At 36.2% G+C, this 19,455-nt stretch overlaps 1 protein-coding gene across 3 annotated transcripts in view; it reads left to right on the top strand.

Annotated features, from left to right (window-relative positions):
* The window catches only part of LOC150086107 (solute carrier family 4 member 11-like), a 478,166-nt gene that overhangs the window by 436,032 nt on the left and 22,679 nt on the right, over positions 1-19,455 (top strand). For all 3 annotated transcript variants that reach the window (XM_090373714.1, XM_090373715.1, XM_090373713.1), the window contains 4 exons: positions 5,954-6,060; positions 8,881-9,046; positions 12,947-13,120; positions 15,052-15,247. In XM_090373714.1, the coding sequence (XP_090229840.1) occupies positions 5,954-6,060; positions 8,881-9,046; positions 12,947-13,120; positions 15,052-15,247 (643 nt within the window). The remainder of the gene's footprint in view (positions 1-5,953; positions 6,061-8,880; positions 9,047-12,946; positions 13,121-15,051; positions 15,248-19,455) is intronic.

The raw sequence follows: 19,455 nt of genomic DNA, 5'->3' as shown, positions 1-19,455 counted from the left end.
AATTTATCATTTAATTATAAATGATAGATTTCAATCAGAATAGTTTTCCCTTGATAAGCATCGAATAATGCGTAGCTAATGTGATTTTTAAATATTTTGCTCCGTTAGCAACGGAAATAGAGAGGGGGACACGAAAATTACTCACATTTTCCTGTCTGGTGCCGCCATTTTTAATTTTAAAATTATATTTTAAACGTACTCGTTGAGCTCTTTCCAACAGTGTAGCTATAGGTTGTGGACAACATTTTATCCCCCCACATTTTAAACCCCCCTCCATTTCTCAGACAAATTTTTATCAAGAGTGATCAATATGGCGTTATGTTGGCCCACTTGATGTGCAAACCCATGCAAAATTTCTAGTCAATAGGTTGAGTAGTTCCAAAGATACAATGCTGTGACAGACAGACAGACAACCAAGTGACATTTTAAGAGTCCTTCGTTAGACTATGGCCCCTAAAAATAATAAGTAAAAATAATTTTATAATAAAGTTTTTGTAGAATATTCCAAATTTTTATTACGTTTTCATACGACACCCTATGCCGACTTCTTTTTTCCTCTTTGTGTGTGTCTGTTGCTGAATGACATTTCCGAAGCAGCCACGAATCGACATATTTTGCTGGATCAAAGCGGGTCAGCGGTGGTCATACAATTTTAAAAAACAGTAGTGAAGAAACTGTTTTTGTCATCAACGAAGCTCTGGTTGGGCTGACAATCAGATTCATTTGTGAAAATCCTCATTCACATTCACTCGATGAAATTGGTATCGTACTCAGAGCGTCCATCAAATTCTTCAATTCTTCCGAAACCATCTTTTCAATTAGGTACCCCTGAAATCCACTAATTGCATTTATTTGTAACTTAATTGACAATTTTCTAACTTCATTTTCACCAAATGCCAACAATTCATGCTTAGAAGGTTTAATTCCTTCGTTGTCCTCATTTCCGCAGCCCCCAAGGCAGAATGCGCTGGTCCCAAAGGAACTAGTAGTTGTTGGTGACTTTATTGTCAGGGAAACGGGAAACATGCTTTGTAAAAAGGATAGGTGGAACAGGACCAGGGTATGTCTGCCAGGGGCAAAAGTTGATGACGTTGTAGAGCGGATATCATCTTTTAAGGGCAAAAAAGGTGATATAGTTGTACACGTTGGCACTAATGATATTAAGAGTAGGAGACCGGCGGAAATACTTAACAAGTACAGGTCACTGTTGAAAAAAAGCCGTGAATTAGGGTTGAATTTGAAAGTGTCTGCAATTCTGCCCAGACACGATAGGAGAGAGTATATGATGAGAGCCCTGTCAATCAATTCGGCCCTGAAAGGATTGTGCAAGACTCAAGGGGTAGAATTTTTTTCAGCCTGGTCTGTACTTGTTAACAGGAGAGACTGCTTCTACAGGGATGGGATACACTTAAATAGAAAGGGTGCAAGAATGTTTGCTGATGCTATCGAGGCAGTGTTAGGTGGGTCGGAAAACTGCTAGATTGGGGGATACAAGGACTAATAGATTAACAGTAGCCACTGGCAGAGGTGAAAGAGATTCTTGCACTGCTTCTATTGAAATGAGCCGCAGCCTGGAAAATAAGATGCAGGATATTTCAGAGACTGCTGGGAATCATTGGGGTACAAATAAACACATAGGTTGTGTTAGGGTAGCTAAGAAAAAGAACAGGTGCATGTATACTTGCGTGTACACCAATGCTAGGAGTTTAGTAAATAAATTTGATGAATTTGAGGTATTGCTCAAAACATCAATGGCAGATATTGTGGGGATTTCAGAGACGTGGTGTCACACAGATATAAGGAATGCAGAACTGGAATTTGGGGAGTACACTGTCTACAGAAAGGATAGACAGGGTAGGAAGGTAGGAGGGGTTATGCTATTAGTCAAGAAATACATAAAATCCAAGGAAGTGAAGCCAGTCGACATTGCTGGACAGTGCAGTGTCGAGTCAGTTTGGTGTGACATAAGCATTGGGAGATCAAAATTGAGAGTAGGAGTGTGCTATAGGCCTAATGACTCTGATGAGTATAATAAGAAACTGTACGGGGAAATAGAGTGGGCCAGTAAATCAGAGAGTCTTATAATGGGGGATTTTAATTTCCCAGATATTGACTGGAATTTGGGGGCTGGTCACTCACACACTAGCAAGGCTTTTGTGGATTTATTGGATGATTGTTTTCTACATCAGCATGTTCGGGAGGCAACTAGAGGGAGTAATACTCTTGATTTGATTATCAGTAGTGATTCTTCATGCATTAAGAATCTGCAGGTAAATGAACCACTAGGTGGCAGTTATCACAGTGTGCTGAAGTGGGATTTACTCAAAGAGGTAACTACCATTAGGGGTAAAGGGAAGAGTTATTGCTTTCGTAAAGGCGACTACAATGGACTGAGACAGTATTTAAATTCTATACAGTGGGACCAACTGATGATGTTACCAACAACAAATTCAAAATGGGAAGCATTTAAAGAACTTATCTTGGAAGCTACTAGGCTTTACATACCAACTAAGAAATATTGTTCAAGGTTTAGGGCTAAGTGGATGTCAGATGAACTAATGAGACATATGGCAGAGAAGAAAAATGCATGGGATACATACAAATTAACACGTGACACAGAAGCCTATGATAGATACAAGTTGATCTGTAACCAAGTTACAAAGGAGGTTAGGCAGGCGAAGGCAGATTACGAGAAATCTTTGGCAAGGGATGCAAAGAAAAACAGCAAAGAGTTCTTTACTTATGTAAACTCTAGAAGGAAGGGGATGAATCAGATTGGTCCACTTGATATCGATGGGTCAACTGTTGATGATCTTGCTCAGGTAGCTAACAAACTGAATGAATATTTTGCATCGACATTCACACATGAGGAGTTGTTCAGCGAGGGGAATGCCAGAGGTGTATTCAACTCTGGCAGTAAGCTAGAGAATCTTGTAATAACTGAGAGTAAAGTGGAGGAGAAATTGTTGAAGATAAATAAAAGAAAGGCACCTGGGGTGGATGGGATCTATCCAGTTATATTAAAGGAGGCAGCAAAGGAAGTAAGCAAACCCTTAGCCATAATTATGAGAGCTTCCTTGGACTCAGGGGAAGTACCCATGGACTGGAGATGTGCAAATGTGAACCCAATTCACAAAAGAGGATCAAAGGGCGACACAAATAATTATAGACCTGTTAGTTTAACTTCTGTTCCTGGAAAATTAATGGAGGCACTGGTTAAAGAAGCACTGCAGGATCATCTAGACAAGACTTCAGTCATAGCTCAGACACAGCATGGTTTTGTTAAGGGGAAGTCTTGCCTGACCAATTTGATTGGATACTATGATGCAGTCACAAAAGAACTGGATGCAGGGAATAACTTTGATATTATATACTTGGATCTTAGAAAGGCTTTTGTGCAGCACATGGAAGACTGCTGCACAAATTGGAGCAGTGTGGCATTGGAGGCAAATTGCTGCTATGGATAAAGGGGTGTTTGGGGGGGGGGGAGAAGACAGAGTGGTAATCAATGGACACTGCTCATTATTATTATTATTATTATTATTATTATTATTAGCCACATGGTACAAGGAAGCCTGAGGCTTATGCTGCACCAGCCAAAAAAAAAATTCCCGAGTTACCCTGAGAGAGAGAGAGAGAGAGAGAGAGAGAGAGAAAAAAAAGTAGAAAGGAACCACCAAGAAAGAGAAGAATGATGATATCCAGCTCAGGACCCTGGGTTTGCCAAGCCCATACTCACCAGATGTGAGCCCCCGGGGTTCGTGGACTAATGTTATTAGTGGAGTCCCTCAGGGTTCAGTATTGGGTCCATTATTGTTTTCTGTATTTATAAATGATATTGATGATGGTATATCAAGCTTAATGTCCAAGTTTGCAGACGATACGAAGGTTGGCAGGGTTGTCAAGGACACTACTGACACTATGCTACTGCAACAGGATCTGGAAAGGTTGAGCAGATGGGCTGAGAGGTGGCAAATGAAGTTTAACATTGACAAATGTAAAGTACTACATATGGGAAACAGCAACCCCAGAGCAACGTATCAACTCTGTGGTACTACACTGACAGTGGTAGAGAATGAAAGGGACCTGGGGGTGGTTGTGCAGGCAGATATGAAGTTTTCTGAGCAGTGCAGACGGGCTGCAAGAGTAGCTCATGGTGTATTGTCGATGATATATAGGAATTTTTCTAGTGGGATAAGGAGGTGATTATTCCCTTGTATAAGGGAATGGTCAGACCACACCTAGAGTACTGTATACAGGTCTGGAGGCCTCATTTCAAGAAGGATGTAGAGATGCTGGAATGAGTACAGAGAAGGGCAACAAGATTAGTGAATGGAACAAAGGGGTGCTCTTACGAAGAAAGGCTTAAGTTTTGCAAATTACAGTGTCTGGAGACTAGGCACCGGCGAGGTGATCTGATAGAGGTGTATAAAGCCTTGAATGGTTTGAGCATGCTCAATGCTGATGGGATTCTTCCTCTTGCTCAGAATAATCACCTGAGAGGGCATAAATTCAAATTGAGAAAAGGCAGATGTAGGATAGACGTGAGGAAATTTGCCTTTAGCCAGCGGGTGGTTGGTTGGTGGAATAGACTTCTATCCCTTGTCGTGGAAGTTGATAGCCTAAATAAGTTTAAGGCTCAGCTGGACAGGTATTTCGAACGAACAGAGGGGTGAAGTGGAAGTGGTTATATTTTATTTATTTTTTTTTTATTTATTTATTTTATTTATTTATTTTTTTTTTTTGGCCGATGCTGCATAAGTTTGCTTTCTTGCATCAAATGCCTCTACTAATGCTAATGCTAATTTTCCTTCTCTCGTCATCGGTATTGTCACTAGTTCTTAAATTTGAATTGTTTCTTTTCTTTTTTTTTTTTGAAACTGTCCAAAATGTCAGTGTCATTCGGATATTCAGGTACCGTGATCATGTAAACAGAGATAACGAAAATTTACGGAAAAATGTGGATAACGCACTTCCACGAAACAACAGATGATTATTTGTCGGGGTAAAAGAAAATCACTTTTCTAATTCTCGAACGGGGTGCTTACGGTTGATTCAAGAAGGTGTGTAACCTACAGCCCGCCCGGAAAGTGAACTAAAACAGCATTTTAAATTTTGTTAATTATCAAAAAAAATCTCATTAAATGTTTTGTTCAGTAAATGGAATTGTGTATTGTACTTAATAAAATTTTCGAATATTTTCAATTTTACTTTTACATGCAACAAGATATAGAAAATGTAACACACTAAAGAAATCTAACTTTGAATTTTTTTGAATATGCCCCCTGTATGGGAAATGTTTGGACACCACTGCAGTAGAAGGTGGGCCAGAGCCCATTGGGAATACCCCTTGATCTGCTCACTGCAGACCAGCGCGACTTCTCCGTATGTGGGACGGGTGGTCCGATAATTTTTACCAGGTACCACTAAGTTGTAGAATGGTAATCCCTTTAGCTCTCTTAATTCACGGAGCGGCACTAATTGCCTGAAGGCCAGAAATGCGAACAGGGCAGACCGAGTTAATTCTCTCCTAATCCGTTCACTATATGAAAATTTTCTTCCCTCAACCGAAACTATTTTAAATGTAACTTCCAAGGGGAATTCAAAATAATTAAAGAGGTCCAACTGAGTAATTTAGAATTATAAAAATGGTTATACAGTTTTATACAGGAAATATCTTAACAATAGACAGTGATAAATGTAAATTAAGTTAAATAATTTTAAGCTTATTTGAATAGTAGATAAACGTGAAAAAAAATTACGGAATATTACAAATTTCAAAGTGCACTGCATCCAAATGTCACACGTCACTGGTAATAAAGGTGCCGGTAGCCATACCGTTGCGTACCGTCACAAAAAAAGCACTGTATATTTCTATCTGAATTTAAAATTAGTATAAAACTATGTAGTGAGATGTACATACTAATTACACTTTCATCTTATTTGCTTGTAGACCTTACCTACAAGCCAGCAAGAGAGAAATTCTTGCTGACTATGCTCTGCCCGTAGCAGTAATTTCACTCAGTTTCCTGGGATCTTTTGTCTTCAGGGATGTGCCAAGTAAGTTAGAAAATTTCTTAGAACTCCTTTAAATATTTAAAAACAACATTTTGCTTTTTCTGTCAATATTTAACTTCTATCATTCCTCTTAATTCCACTAATGACTCAGAATTCTTTGACTTCCTTTTTTTTTTTTTTTTTAATTTTTTTTTTTATTATTTTTTTTTTATTTATTTTTATTTATTTTTTTTTTGAAATGCACTCCAGTCCAAATTTCCTAACAATGAGGAGGGGTAAAAGAAAGTTTTTGCTTTCATAAAGGTGATGACAGTGGTCAGAGAGTTTTTAAATTCTATACAGTGGGACCAACTGATAATTTTACCAACAGCAAATTCTAAATGGGAAGCATTCAAGGAATTAATCTTGAAATATGATTATGAGAAATCATATTTCACCACACCATATGAGAAATCTTTGGCAAAGGAAGCAAAGAAAAACAACAAAGACTCCTTTACTTATGTAAACCCCAAAAGGATAAGGATAAGAATCAGGTTGGTCCACTTGATATTGATGGTTCGACTGTTGATGATCCTGCTCAGCTAGCTGACAAACTGAATGAGTATTTTGCACCTACATTCACACTTGAGGAATTCTGTAGGGAAATGGAGGCCAAGAGTTTATCATACTCTTACAGGGAGCTATATGATTTTTGTAATAACTGGAGGAAAGTGGAGGAGAAATTGTTGAAGTTAAACATAAGAAAATTTAACATCCACTGTTCAGAAATTTCACTTGTCATCCAAGCTTTTTTTTTTTAGTTGTAGTCCAATTCTTAACGACTTTTACTCCTTTGAAACATTGGGATTGTTTACTTTTACCTATTACCAAAAGCTTCAGTTTTTCATTACTGGCCATATTTGCACCAGCCAAGACTATAATTCTCTCCTTACCGTTTTTACCACCTAAACATTTATCACCTTTAAAATTCAGTGCCTTGTTCAGCAAACATTTAAAAAATAGACTTTTTTCATCAATGTCTTTGGGCTCATAATCCTCCATGTTTTTTTCAAAACTGTTTCTTTTTAACGTGTATAGTCTTCTTTGATTGCAACTCCACTTTAATCAGAAATAACTTTTTCAGATAAGCCATGGCGCTCTTTAACTTTGTCCAGCCAACCAGAACTGGCTTGGAATGTTTTATACCCCAAAAAAGATGCGTACTCCATAGCTTTTTCTTTCATTAATAGCCCTGATATCAGCATGTTTTGATCTCAAATCAGCTTCATCCGCTTAAAAACTGCTTCATCTACACCTTCACACAGGCATAATTTTGCATGCTTCCGACCAGGCCCATTTCCTCAAACAGTTTGAGAATCGAAACACGGTTTTTCAGTTAACACATTACTGGCAGAGATATCAAATTTTAAATTATCAAATTTGAAAGTGATTTCTTTTTTTTTTTTTTTTCAATGCTCCGATCTAAACTATTAAGCACTTATACTTTTTCACACTACACTCAAGGATTTCCTCTTAGACACTGTAAGGTTACATGCAGAGCAGCTAAAACAAAACTGATTTAGAGACCACTTGTGCCTACCATGTAAACAGAGACAGGTGAAATTTAGGGAAAGCATGGATGACTCATTTCTTCAAAACAACAGATGAATTTCCAGGATAAAGGAAAATCACTCTCTCCTGGTTCTCTAATAGGATGCTTACAGTAGAAAACAGGTTGATCAGAGCCAGTGTCTGCATTGGGAATATGCCTTAATCTTTGCCAATGGATGTGGACACATAGATAGCAGTTGATCTTGACTAGTGCAACTTCTCGGTAAAGTAGTGTATAGATTTTACTTCTTTTTAGCCATTGCTGATCCACTGCTGGACAAAGGCCTCTTCCAAAACCTTCCATCTTTTTCTATCCTGTGCTGTGGTTGTCCAGTTTCCTCCTGCAGGGTTTTAAGGGCACCATGAAATTGTAGAATGTTTTAGCTCTTAATTCGTGGAATTAATCCATTTAGCTGTTAAAAGCTAAAGGGATTAATTCTTAATCCTTTTAGCTCTTAATTCGTGCTTTCTACAGCATCAGCTTTATTGCCTAAAGGCCAGAGGTGCGAACAATGCTTACCCAGTTCTCGAAATCAGTTCATTATATGGAAATTTTCTTCGTTATACAAAAACTATTTTCAATGTAATGACCAAGGGAAAATCAAAAAGGTTCGCTACATAGAAAAATTCACTATATGGAAGTTCTTTAAAGAGAGGTCTGACTGTATGTCAATATTGAGCTTACTGTATGTGTATTTTGTATCTTGTAAATATATGTATATTGTAAATGTAAACCTAAAATGTCATGAAAGAAAAGCAGTTTAAGCAATTCATTTAAATATCTTAAACAATATCATATAAATTTAATGTTAATCAAGTAATATGGACATGAAATTGACTTCAGGATTTAAACCTATGAAATGATTTTTTGGTAAACTGACATATGGCTCACCCTGTTTATCAGAGAAATATTTTATTATTAACATTGCTTTCTTTGTAGAACTAAGAGGGAGGCGCCTCGGTAGCCAGGTGGGAAGGAGCAGCAGTGCGCAGCACACGCTTCTTGATTAGACCGGGGTTCGAGCCCGTCACCACCAAATACGGAGGATGCGGAAAGGTCAGGGAATGACCACCGCATATCCCGGAGCAACATGGCCTTAGTTGCTAATGCTCCTAAAAAACCAAAAAAAAACCAAAACCAACCAACTAAGAGGGAAAATACTATAAATATTTTGAAATTTTAAATTTTAGGATATAATACTATATTCTGAAATATGTCTCAAAAATATCATATAATTAATTTTAATGTTTAAATAATTTATTTTTTTTTAGCTGACCATTTCCGTTATAGCAATAGCTACGAATTTCAGAGGGGTCAGGTGGAGGCATTACCATGGACAGCAGCGTTAGCTGCAATGGGTCTTGGGTTTGCCTTGTCTCTGCTGTTCTTCATGGATCAGAACATTTCAGCTGTCATGGTCAACAATCCCTGCAACAAGTCAGTATTTTTAAGTTAGTTCTGACCTGTTTTATTGTATTTTTTATTTTATTTATTATTATTGTTTTTTTTGTTTTTTTTTTTTGTCTTTGACTAAAGTGTCTTAAATTAGGCATTATTTGACAGAGAAAAGTGGGGGCTGTGTAGTTTTGTGTGTAATCCCACCTCTGTCCAGCATATCCTTACTCTCTAAAATGGACTTTCTTTTCTCACTGAAATATATAAACAAATCCTTCACTTTTTTCCCAATCCCTGCTGATTAAAATTTATTCAATAGAAACAGTGATATCAATTAATAATAATAATATACCCATTCACTTTACATTAGAGAAATGAAAAATTTGTTTGTAAATAAATTATAGACAGAGTGAATGTGTATTATTATCAGTTTATTTTCCTCTTTATATCTTACAAAGGTTATATACGCTACAAACAAAGGAAATTAAAGTCACTGAGAAACATGCTTACAAGTTAGTGCAAATGCATCAGATCTGTTCGTAGCTAATTACTAAATAATTATAAGATTGGCATCATTATGTATCTCATATTGTGAATACCTTCACAATAAGTTGCCATGATATTGCAGTACCTCGAATAAGTAACTCTTCACCATAGGAGAAGGCTATTGTTACTTACTTACTCTCAGCAGATACCAATGGCACTGTTTCGGAGCTGATTGGCTCCTCTTCAGTGGGTGGGCAGGCACCCTGGTGTTGCAATGATGGCAAGGAAATTGTGAAGTATTACTCCATAATATGAGAAATGCCTGATAGTGTGTAGTAATTTGAATTACATCGCATTTTAGGCTTTGAGTTGCGTTGTGAGTTAACAACATGCTTACAAGTTAGTTTGTCTGCAAACTGATCTGAAGCAAATGCATCAGATCAGTTTGCAGCTAACCATTAAATAGTTATAAGATTGGCATCATTATATATATCTCATATTGTGAATACCTTCACAATGAGTTGCCATGATATTGCACTACCTTGAATAAGTAACTTTTCACCATAGGAGAAGACTATTGTTACTTATTCTCAGCAGATGCCACCACCCAGACAGCACTGTTTCAGAGTTGATTGGTTCCTCTTCAGTGGGTGGGCAGGCACTCTGGTGTTGCAACGATGGCAAGGCAGTTGCAAAGTATAACTCCAACAACATGAGAGATGCCTGTTGGTTATTTGAGACTCATTCTTGTAGGATCATGTCAAAATGTATAAACTGTTGCAATACTGTTAACCACTTGACCAGTCAGTCAAAATTGGAATTCTTTAAAAAGTGTTGTTTGCCTGTTAACATTATCTTTGTCATGCACTGTTAAGTTAATGTTATTAATACTGTATGAGGCTGCAAATGTTATCAGAGGCTCACTTTCTCACAGGAAACATGAGATGATTTACAACAATGAATATTTTTCTCCAAGTCATCAAGTGATTAGTACACAAGAGAGCAGATTGCATCATTCTTCATTATAATTCCTTTCTCTAAATAGTAGGATCAGGCAACATCATAAACAAAACCATCATTCACTTGCAAAATTCCTCATCAGAGTAGAACTTTAGAATATAAATAAATGAGTGATTAACTTTTTCTGAAAGATTTCTTGTTTGATTGATTCATTGTTAAATTAAAATTACTATTCTCTGAGAGATGAAACCAGCTAGAAGTCAGGAAAACATCAGTACAACCCTTCATTCTTTATGCATTACACTGTCACTGCGGCTAAATTGATTTTATATGCTGTGACATAAAATCTGAAGGCTGCTGTTGACTCAAATTCCATGCTGTTCCTGGGGGGTAGTCATGGTTTCAATGGGATTAGTTTTGGTTATCCTTTTAGTACTGGGATGAAGTGTGATTCCATTCACCTGCTGATGAGTAAAGTGAATTTTCAAAACAAAACAGCAAAATAGAATGTAGGGGGTTTTAGTCCAATCAAATGCACACTTTTAATACTTGGTTCCTGTCTAGCTGTTTTAGTGCAGCATCTTTAATACTTAACATTAATGGTGAACTAATAATATTTTCTCTATTTTTTTATGAATGAAGATTTGTTAGTTCAGTATTTTTAAACCTCAGTTATTGTTTTGGTTAAGATAAACACAAAAGATTAAAATATTGCAGATTAGTTTGTTTGTACTTATGATAGGTTTCAGTAAAGTGCAGAATATTGCTGTAAATAGTGTGGCATTTTTTTTATTTTCTAAGAGAAAGATTGGAAGCTGTATTGATTGTGTTAATGTCAATACAATATCAATTTACTGTGTCATCTTTCTGATTGATTTGGAGTCCAAACTGAGATGAAGTTTTTGGAGATTTGATGTTGCAGAGAATTCTAAATAGCATGATAAAAGGATTTGTGAGGCATCTGGAAAAGAAATTATTAACAAAACAAGTATAATAAAATTCCATTACAACAAACTTCATTGGGATATATGAATTATTTTATTGTACCAAATTATTACGAATTATTTTGTTGTACAAAAATAAAAGAATCGTTATTTGTTCAAATAAGCTCTGCTGCACTTAACATACAGCAGCAGATAGAATTAGTAATTTACACTATATTTTACTTAAATGTCAACTTAAAATCAATGATAAATACATAAAAGAAAAAAATTATTCTGCAGAAGTAAAAATATTTGTTGATAGATCAGCATTTCGAAAGTATTTCATTTACAGGAAATAACAGTACCATAAAAATGTTAATAAACCTCATATTCAGAAATATTATTATTATTAGCCATATGGTGCAAGGAAGCCTGAAGTTTATGCTGCACCAGCCAAGAAAAAAAAAAAATTTTGAGTTACCCTGAGAGAGAGAGAGAGAGAGAGAGAGAGAGAAAGAGAGAGAAAGAGAAAGAGTCAAAGGGAATCACCAAGAAGAAAAGAATGATGATATCCAACTCAAGACCCTGGGTGTGCCAAGCCCATACTCACCAGATGTGATCCCCTGGGGTAGATGATACACATTAATGTATTAATTTTCATATATTCATTTTTTTTATAAATTTAACTTTCTTTGCTAATTAATATGAAAATTCAGTTTTAGTGCACTGAAAAATGTGTGGGTTCATATTAAATTGAATCAGATTACTAGTGCCTGATTTAGGCATATCCCAAATAAGCCATGGCTTGAAGTTTTACTACTTGAGAGGATCACACTGTTTCCTGTTGTGAGGATAAAATCTGTAATTCCATATTTTGAAGCCTTTTCACATTCTTTGCCTTAGAGCTTCATCATGTCTAAATCTGGCTCTGTAAATTACTAATTCTGTTTTTTTTTTGTTTTTTTTTTGCTGAGTGGTGATCTATTATGAATGATGAACATTCTAGAACAAAATTTCTAGAATGAGTATAGGTATGTTTCTAGAGCAGAAGACTAGAAATCATGAAAAGACAAGGCCTTATCATTATAGCTTGATATTTGCATTTTGCATATATTCTTTGATTTGATTTGAGTATTTTTTAAAATTTCCTCCAGAAAATAAGAAAAGAAAGGAAGCAATGGTCATCCCAAATCATCCAATTTTTTTTTCAGTGAAAAGGTAGCAATATTCCATACTGTTGTATGCTACAGGGAAGGAGGGGAGAAAGAGAAATGGGTTTAAGCATAGTAATTAAGAAATAGGGAAATGAAGTACTGAATTCTTTTGCTGCATCTTTCCCTTTATTTTAGTGCTTTAAGGTTATGTACAACTTGGATGCATATGTTGTGATTTATAAATATTTGTATTAGGTTGGAAAAAAATTATCAAGTTTATAGGTTGCATGATATTTTGATCACCTTGTTCAATATTTCATTTTAACATTATAGCGATATGAAAATCTTTTTATATTTTATAAATGATTACATCATCGTCCATGTCTTTTTGATATTAATGTTCCGTTATAATTTTTTAGGTTAAAAAAAGGTCCAGCCTATCATTTAGACCTTCTTGTTGTGGGACTAGTGAACGGGTTCCTGTCCATCTTTGGATTACCATGGATGCATGGAGTCTTGCCACACTCACCGCTCCATGTACGCAGTCTAGCAGATGTAGAAGAAAGGGTAGAACAGGGTCATGTATATGAGATGTGAGTAAAACAACTTATTAAACTTATAAATAACATGGAAAACAGCACTGTCTTAAACATAACTTTAGCTTAAATAGAACAGAAGTTTTTTTCCTATTTTATATCCATTTGATAAAAAAAAATGATGAATTGAGGATATTTCAGACATTAAAATAGGTTTGTATCACTACTTATAATTAATTTATTTATTTAATTATGAAACTAGCTTATTATTGTCTGAAGATAAAAACATGTAAACTATGTTAAAACTTACTTTCCTTAATTATAGAAATCATAAGAATACACTTAGAATTCCTAAAAATACCTGTGATTCATAGCAGTCAAATTAGGTCTCCTAATTTATTAACAGAAATAATACATGATAGAGGAATGAAATTTTCAACTTAGTTCCAAATAAATTCCATAGATTTCTTGCATTTTTTTCCCCAAGCTTGTGAAGACTGAGTGAAGCAGTTTCTTAAGGGCATTTAGCCCTCTGGTAAAATGGAACTAGATGCTGCTGATCAGCTTGAAATGCCTGGCCTCAAAGGGAATCTTTCCCCATCAGAAACAACTAAAAGTTTGGTATGCAATCCAGTGATTATGGAAGGTGTGAGGTAAAATTTGTATTCCATAAAAAATAAAATTGTTGCACCTAGGCAGCACAATAGGAAGTAGGTTGTGATGGAAGTGAAGATAATTCATGAAATATAAGCATTTATGCTGCAAAGCTGGGAGTAATTTCTCCTTTAGAGCAACTAGATACTTTTCCTGTAACTAGTATCATTAGGAATGCAGTGTAAGAAGGATACAATCAGAATACCTGAAAATCACAACCAGCAACAACATGAAATTTCTTTCATGGTGGCAAATCATTATGCTTCCAGTGGACAGAGTAGTTGTTGTTGTTGTTATTTGGTTTTTAGGAGCATTAGCAACTAAGGCCATTATGCGGTGGTCATTTCCTGACCTTTCCGCATCCTCCGTATTTGGTGGTGGCGGGCTCGAACCCCGGTCTAATTAAGAAGCGTGTGCTAGCACTGCTGCTCCTTCCACCTGGCTACGGAGGCGCCAGACAGAGTAGTGCTTGGTCTCTGGATTCAATAGCGAGACCCATGTTTCATTTGTGGTGACAGTTTTGAGGAGGAAAGCACCATTCATTATAGCATCTCACATAAGATTGCTTGTTACATGTTGTCAAACATTTGTCTTCTTTTTGTTCCTGGCAAGCATCCTAAGTACTGTTTTGACTGAGATTTTGCTCATTTAGCATTAGCATTAGTAGAGGCATATGATGCAAGAAAGCAAGCTTATACAGCATCAGCCAGAAAAAAAAAAAAAATTGGATGTCTTCATGAAAAATTATATGCACAGAGCCTGTAGATATGCCTAACAACATTACAAGTTCATTCACTGTTTGTTATTTGTCCCGATAAACTTTTGCCCTGACAGGATTTTTTCATCCATCAGACCGTCAGGATACACTTCAGACACCTGGCAAATATTGATAGGACCCTCTCAGATGCAAAAATCTGATGCCATATTCACTATGTCATGCCTGCTTGCACTTGGAGTCCTGCCAACAGATTTCTCTGGTGTGCATAGTGCTGCTATTTTATGGAGGCACATTGAATAAACAGAGATGCTCCTGCTTCTTTGAGGTCCCTCCACTACACGTTATACAGCACACAAAACAAAACACATTATACAAATAGTGTTATTTATATTCATAATACATTTATGAAATATAAATTAGAACTTATTTAATGATTATCCTAATTTATATATATATGTGTGGGCATTTATGCTAGAAATCTGGGAGGAATTTCTTATTCAGAATTGAATGCACCTTGTATATTACATTAATCAATTTTTTTTCCATATTTTTCAATATAAAGTTTCATAACAGTGGAAGTTTAGAAATTATATGATTCTATGTAATATATTTACAGTATAGTCAAGGTACGAGAGACACGAGTAACAGGGATCATTTCCCACATCCTAATTGGACTTTCCATTTTCTTGTTGCCATACCCTTTATCATATATCCCTACTGCTGTATTAAATGGCCTCTTCCTCTACATGGCTATCACCTCCCTCAGTGGCAATCAAATGTTTGAGCGTATCACACTTCTTTTTATGGAACAGGTAAGTAAATTTTTCTACACTGTCTTGAACATTGTATCCCAAAATTATACCATAAAAAAGTAAATTTTGATTAATATGTTAAGTTTTTCCTTTTTATATTTTTGCTGCATAAAAGTTACTTATTATTTGCGATAGATCATACTGATCATTTCAGATAAAATCCATTTTGGATTCAGATCATATTGTTCTTATTTCATCACTTGAAAATGTTCAAGAATAAAAGTAAATTATTATCTAATCTAATAATACATCAGCTAAGTTTTTTTAGCACTGGACTTCACTTCCTCTAGATTGCAATTTGCAGGACTATATGAAAAGGACAATTTAAAAAAAAGTATGGGAATAAGAGTGGAAATGAATGAAGATGACAAAAGTCAGTTCTATGAGTCATGAATAGATGTTCATTTATGATTTATTCTGATATCTTCACTCATGATTCATTCTGATCTGTTCATTCTAATGAATCACAAATGGTGATTATGGGCTTGGAACATTCAGGATATCATCAGGGTCCTGAGCTGGATATCCTTATTCTTCTCTTTCTTGGTGATTCCTTTCTACTTCTTTGTCTCTCTCTCTCTGTCAGAGTAACTTGGAAATTTTTTTTTGGCTGGTGCAGCATAAGCCTCAGGCTTCCTTGCACAATATGGCTAATAATAATAAATTAAAAGCATAAAGAGCTAAGCTTGTTATAACCAATAAGTAGATTGGCGTATGCCTGCTGATTTTCCTTTTTCTAAAAAAAGGGGAAGGTTATGTTGACAGCCCCTGTTTTTTTTTTTTTAAACAGTAGAAGGTTGAGAAACACTGTTGTGCTAGATTAAATGAAAGTGGCAAAATTATGAATGTTAATTGAGATAAGCAGTACCCCTAGGAAACATCTATAGGAAAAGGAAGGCAGCAGAAATCAAATGTTTCTGTGGAATAGCAACGTGGTGAATTCCAAATGTAGAATAAGTATTCTGTAATAGATTAGATGTAGGTTTTGTATATGATAATATTTATTCAAAAATAAAATGCCAAGAGTGAAATAGAATGCCTGATTTTTGGATGATGAGGAAGCAATAAATGTGAGGTATTTACACCAAGGAGAGTTTAGTGTTAAGGTTATTCCAATTAGGGCAGTCTTTTGGGTTTTATAAAAGGTAAGCATGAGGGAAAAATTATTTCTTCAAAAAAATGACTCTGAGTACAACTGTACAGAGAAATACATTTGTAGAATGAACAACTGTACAGAGAAATAGGTCACTCACACACTAGCAAGGTTTTTGTCGATTTACTGGATGATTGTTTTCTACAGCAACATGTTTGAGAGGCAACTAGAGGGAGTAATACTCTTGATCGGATTGCACTAGCCAAAAAAAATATATTTATTGTCATACGTCCACAATGAAAATATGTGATTCTGGAGGAAATAAATGTGCTGATTCTGAAAATCACCATAAAAAGTCTGTCACATCTACATCAAAAACTACTAACATTTAATGTCAAAATAAAGTGATATATACATATAATTCAAGTTTGTAATACAAGTGAAAAAAATATTATACGTTCTATTATATGTTTGGAGGATAAATTTACAAACTTGAGAACATGGCATGATCGGTAACACTTGGACAACCAGATTTAGACATGGTGAAGCTCTAAAGCAAAGAATGTGAAGAGAATGTCAGAATATGGAATTAAAGATTTTTCCTCACAACAGGAAACAGTGAGATCCTCTCAAGTAGTGAAACTTCAAGCCATGGCTTATTTGGGTTATGCTTACTCAGGCACTAGTAATCTGATTCAGCCTAATGTGAACCCACAAATTTTTCAATGCACTAAAACTGAATTTTCATATTAATTAGCAAAGAAAGTTAAATTTATAAAAAAAAAAGCGAATACATGAAAATTAATACAAATCCCTTTATCATGCTATTTAGAATTAATCTACAAGAACTGTGCGTGGACTGCATGCCCACCAAGGGACTGCATTTAACCTCCTTTTCTTCTTTGCAAAGCTCTCATTGCAAGCAGAAATAAGAAATAATTACATTGTTAATTTCCTCAACCTGTTGTTGAACAAGTTTTTCCTCAAGACTTTCTATAAAGTTCTCAGCGACAGCAGCACAATTTTTTAACTCATTTGTTTCAATCTGCATTTTTTGTTTTAAATCGAGGAAAGTCAAACTGTTCTAGGTTGTAAGAGATCAATGCCAAACGGAATATCGAAAGTAATAACATTATTGTTGCTACTACACAACCACGATGTATGGACCTGCAAATTCTGGATACGTCTGCCAAACGATCATTTGGCATGAGTTAAAGCTATAAACAATTGGACAGTAGAACTGACAAATGATAAGGGATGTCCCTGGAAATTCCAAATTATTAAATCTTTAGTTTATATAAATTCCTCAAGCAGCTTTCCCTTGGGTCCAAAACTGGGCTATTCCAAAGGGGGGGGAGCTGCATTTTCATCAGTAAGTATAACTAGGTAGGGTTATTACTTAGTATCGGTAAGGGTATCCAATCCACGTGTTTTACAAGTTTTTGTAGCTCCGGCAAACGCTAAGTTTTTATTTATATTTAGCCGTTTTTTGACTTAATTGTTATATTAAATTATTTTCTATAAGTAGCTTATAGACCTAGTCAAGCTCCTTGGTTTACTTTGAATTTAAATAGCGCGATTTTGAAAGTTAATTAATACTTAGTGTCCATAGATTTACCGTTCGTAACTTGCCGCCATTGTTATACAATACAACATATATCCCAAACTAGATAGCATAAGGTTTAAGGTAAAACTAGATAACAAAACACGTAGCATGGTATTAGAAATCTGTTAGCTTAGTATAGTTTAGTATTATCAATTAATCAGTAAAATTTATTAATCTTGTTAAACTTCATTTTCAATTAAATTGTACTTTTTTAACTAAATACATATAATGACTTAGATTTTACAAATGTAACATTATTAATTAATTCATATAACTTGATAGAAGATACGGAAGTTATACAGAGTGTCTCAAAAATATTGGTACAAACGTTTAGGGGAGGTAGGTAACATCTAAAGGAATGTGAATCGCATAGGAACCTATAACTGGAAACGTCACGGGAAAGTAGTAGCAGAGGCACAAGAAACAGAAATGACACAAGACAGTAATTAGTGGCAAACATTTATTTGACATAATATTAACAATGGAGTACGAGATGGATGCATTTCATGATGTTACAACAGATGCTCGAAGGTTCCACCATGAGACGCGATGCATGCTTGACACTGACGCAGCATGGATTGGCGGACACGGTCGAACACACCTGGAGTTTCTTTGACAGTAGCATCAATGCAGACAAAACTTGCCACAAGATCCATTTCTGTCTCCACTGGCGATTCACACACGATAGATTTGAGGCCCCCCCCACAGAAAGAAATCAAGGCTCGATAAATCAGGTGAGCATGGGGCCAGGCAATGGGTCCACCACGGCCAATCCATCGACGCTGTTGTTGTTATTTGGTTTTTAGGATCATTAGCAACTAAGGCCATATTGCTCCGGGGATATGTGGTGGTCATTCCCTGACCTTTTCGCATCCTCCGTATTTGAGCTCGAACCCCGGTCGGTCTAATCAAGAAGCATGTGCTATGCACTGCTGCTCCTTCCCACCTTCCCACCTGGCTACCCCATCGACGCCCAAAATGCCTGTTGAAATGGTCACGGGGCGCCTACCCATTATGGGTAGGCGCCCCGTCATGTTGAAACCAAATGTTGTGTCTCACATTTGCTGGAACATCGTTAAGTAACCCTGGTAGAACTTGTTCAAGAAAGATCCGATATTTAGCGAAGTTCATGCGGGATGGTAACAGGTATGGGCCGACTAAGCAGTCACCGACCATACCTGCCCACACATTTATTGCGAAGCGATGTTGTGCCGCATGGGGGCGCACACCGTGTGGGTTGTCGTGAGCCCACTTGTGAGCATTGTGCTGATTGAATAAGCCTTCCCGAGGGAAATAAGCCTCATCCATGAACAAAACATAGGCTGGAAAATTCAAAAGTCTTGAACACTTTCTTGGAGAAACCACTGTGCAAAAGCCACACGTGCAGGATTATCTTGGGGGAGCAGTAACTGAACCCTTTGGAGATGAAAGGGGTGTAAGGAATCGTCGTGCCAGACATGCTGTACACTGCAATGAGACACAACCTGAGACAGCGGCACGTGTGCTGGT

Source organism: Mastigoproctus giganteus, chromosome 5 (assembly GCF_048544385.1).
Source record: "Mastigoproctus giganteus isolate SK-2022 chromosome 5, ASM4854438v1, whole genome shotgun sequence".
Lineage (NCBI taxonomy): Eukaryota > Metazoa > Arthropoda > Arachnida > Uropygi > Thelyphonidae > Mastigoproctus > Mastigoproctus giganteus.
Note: the sequence above shows the minus strand (reverse complement) of the source record. Positions and strands in the feature narration are given on the sequence as shown.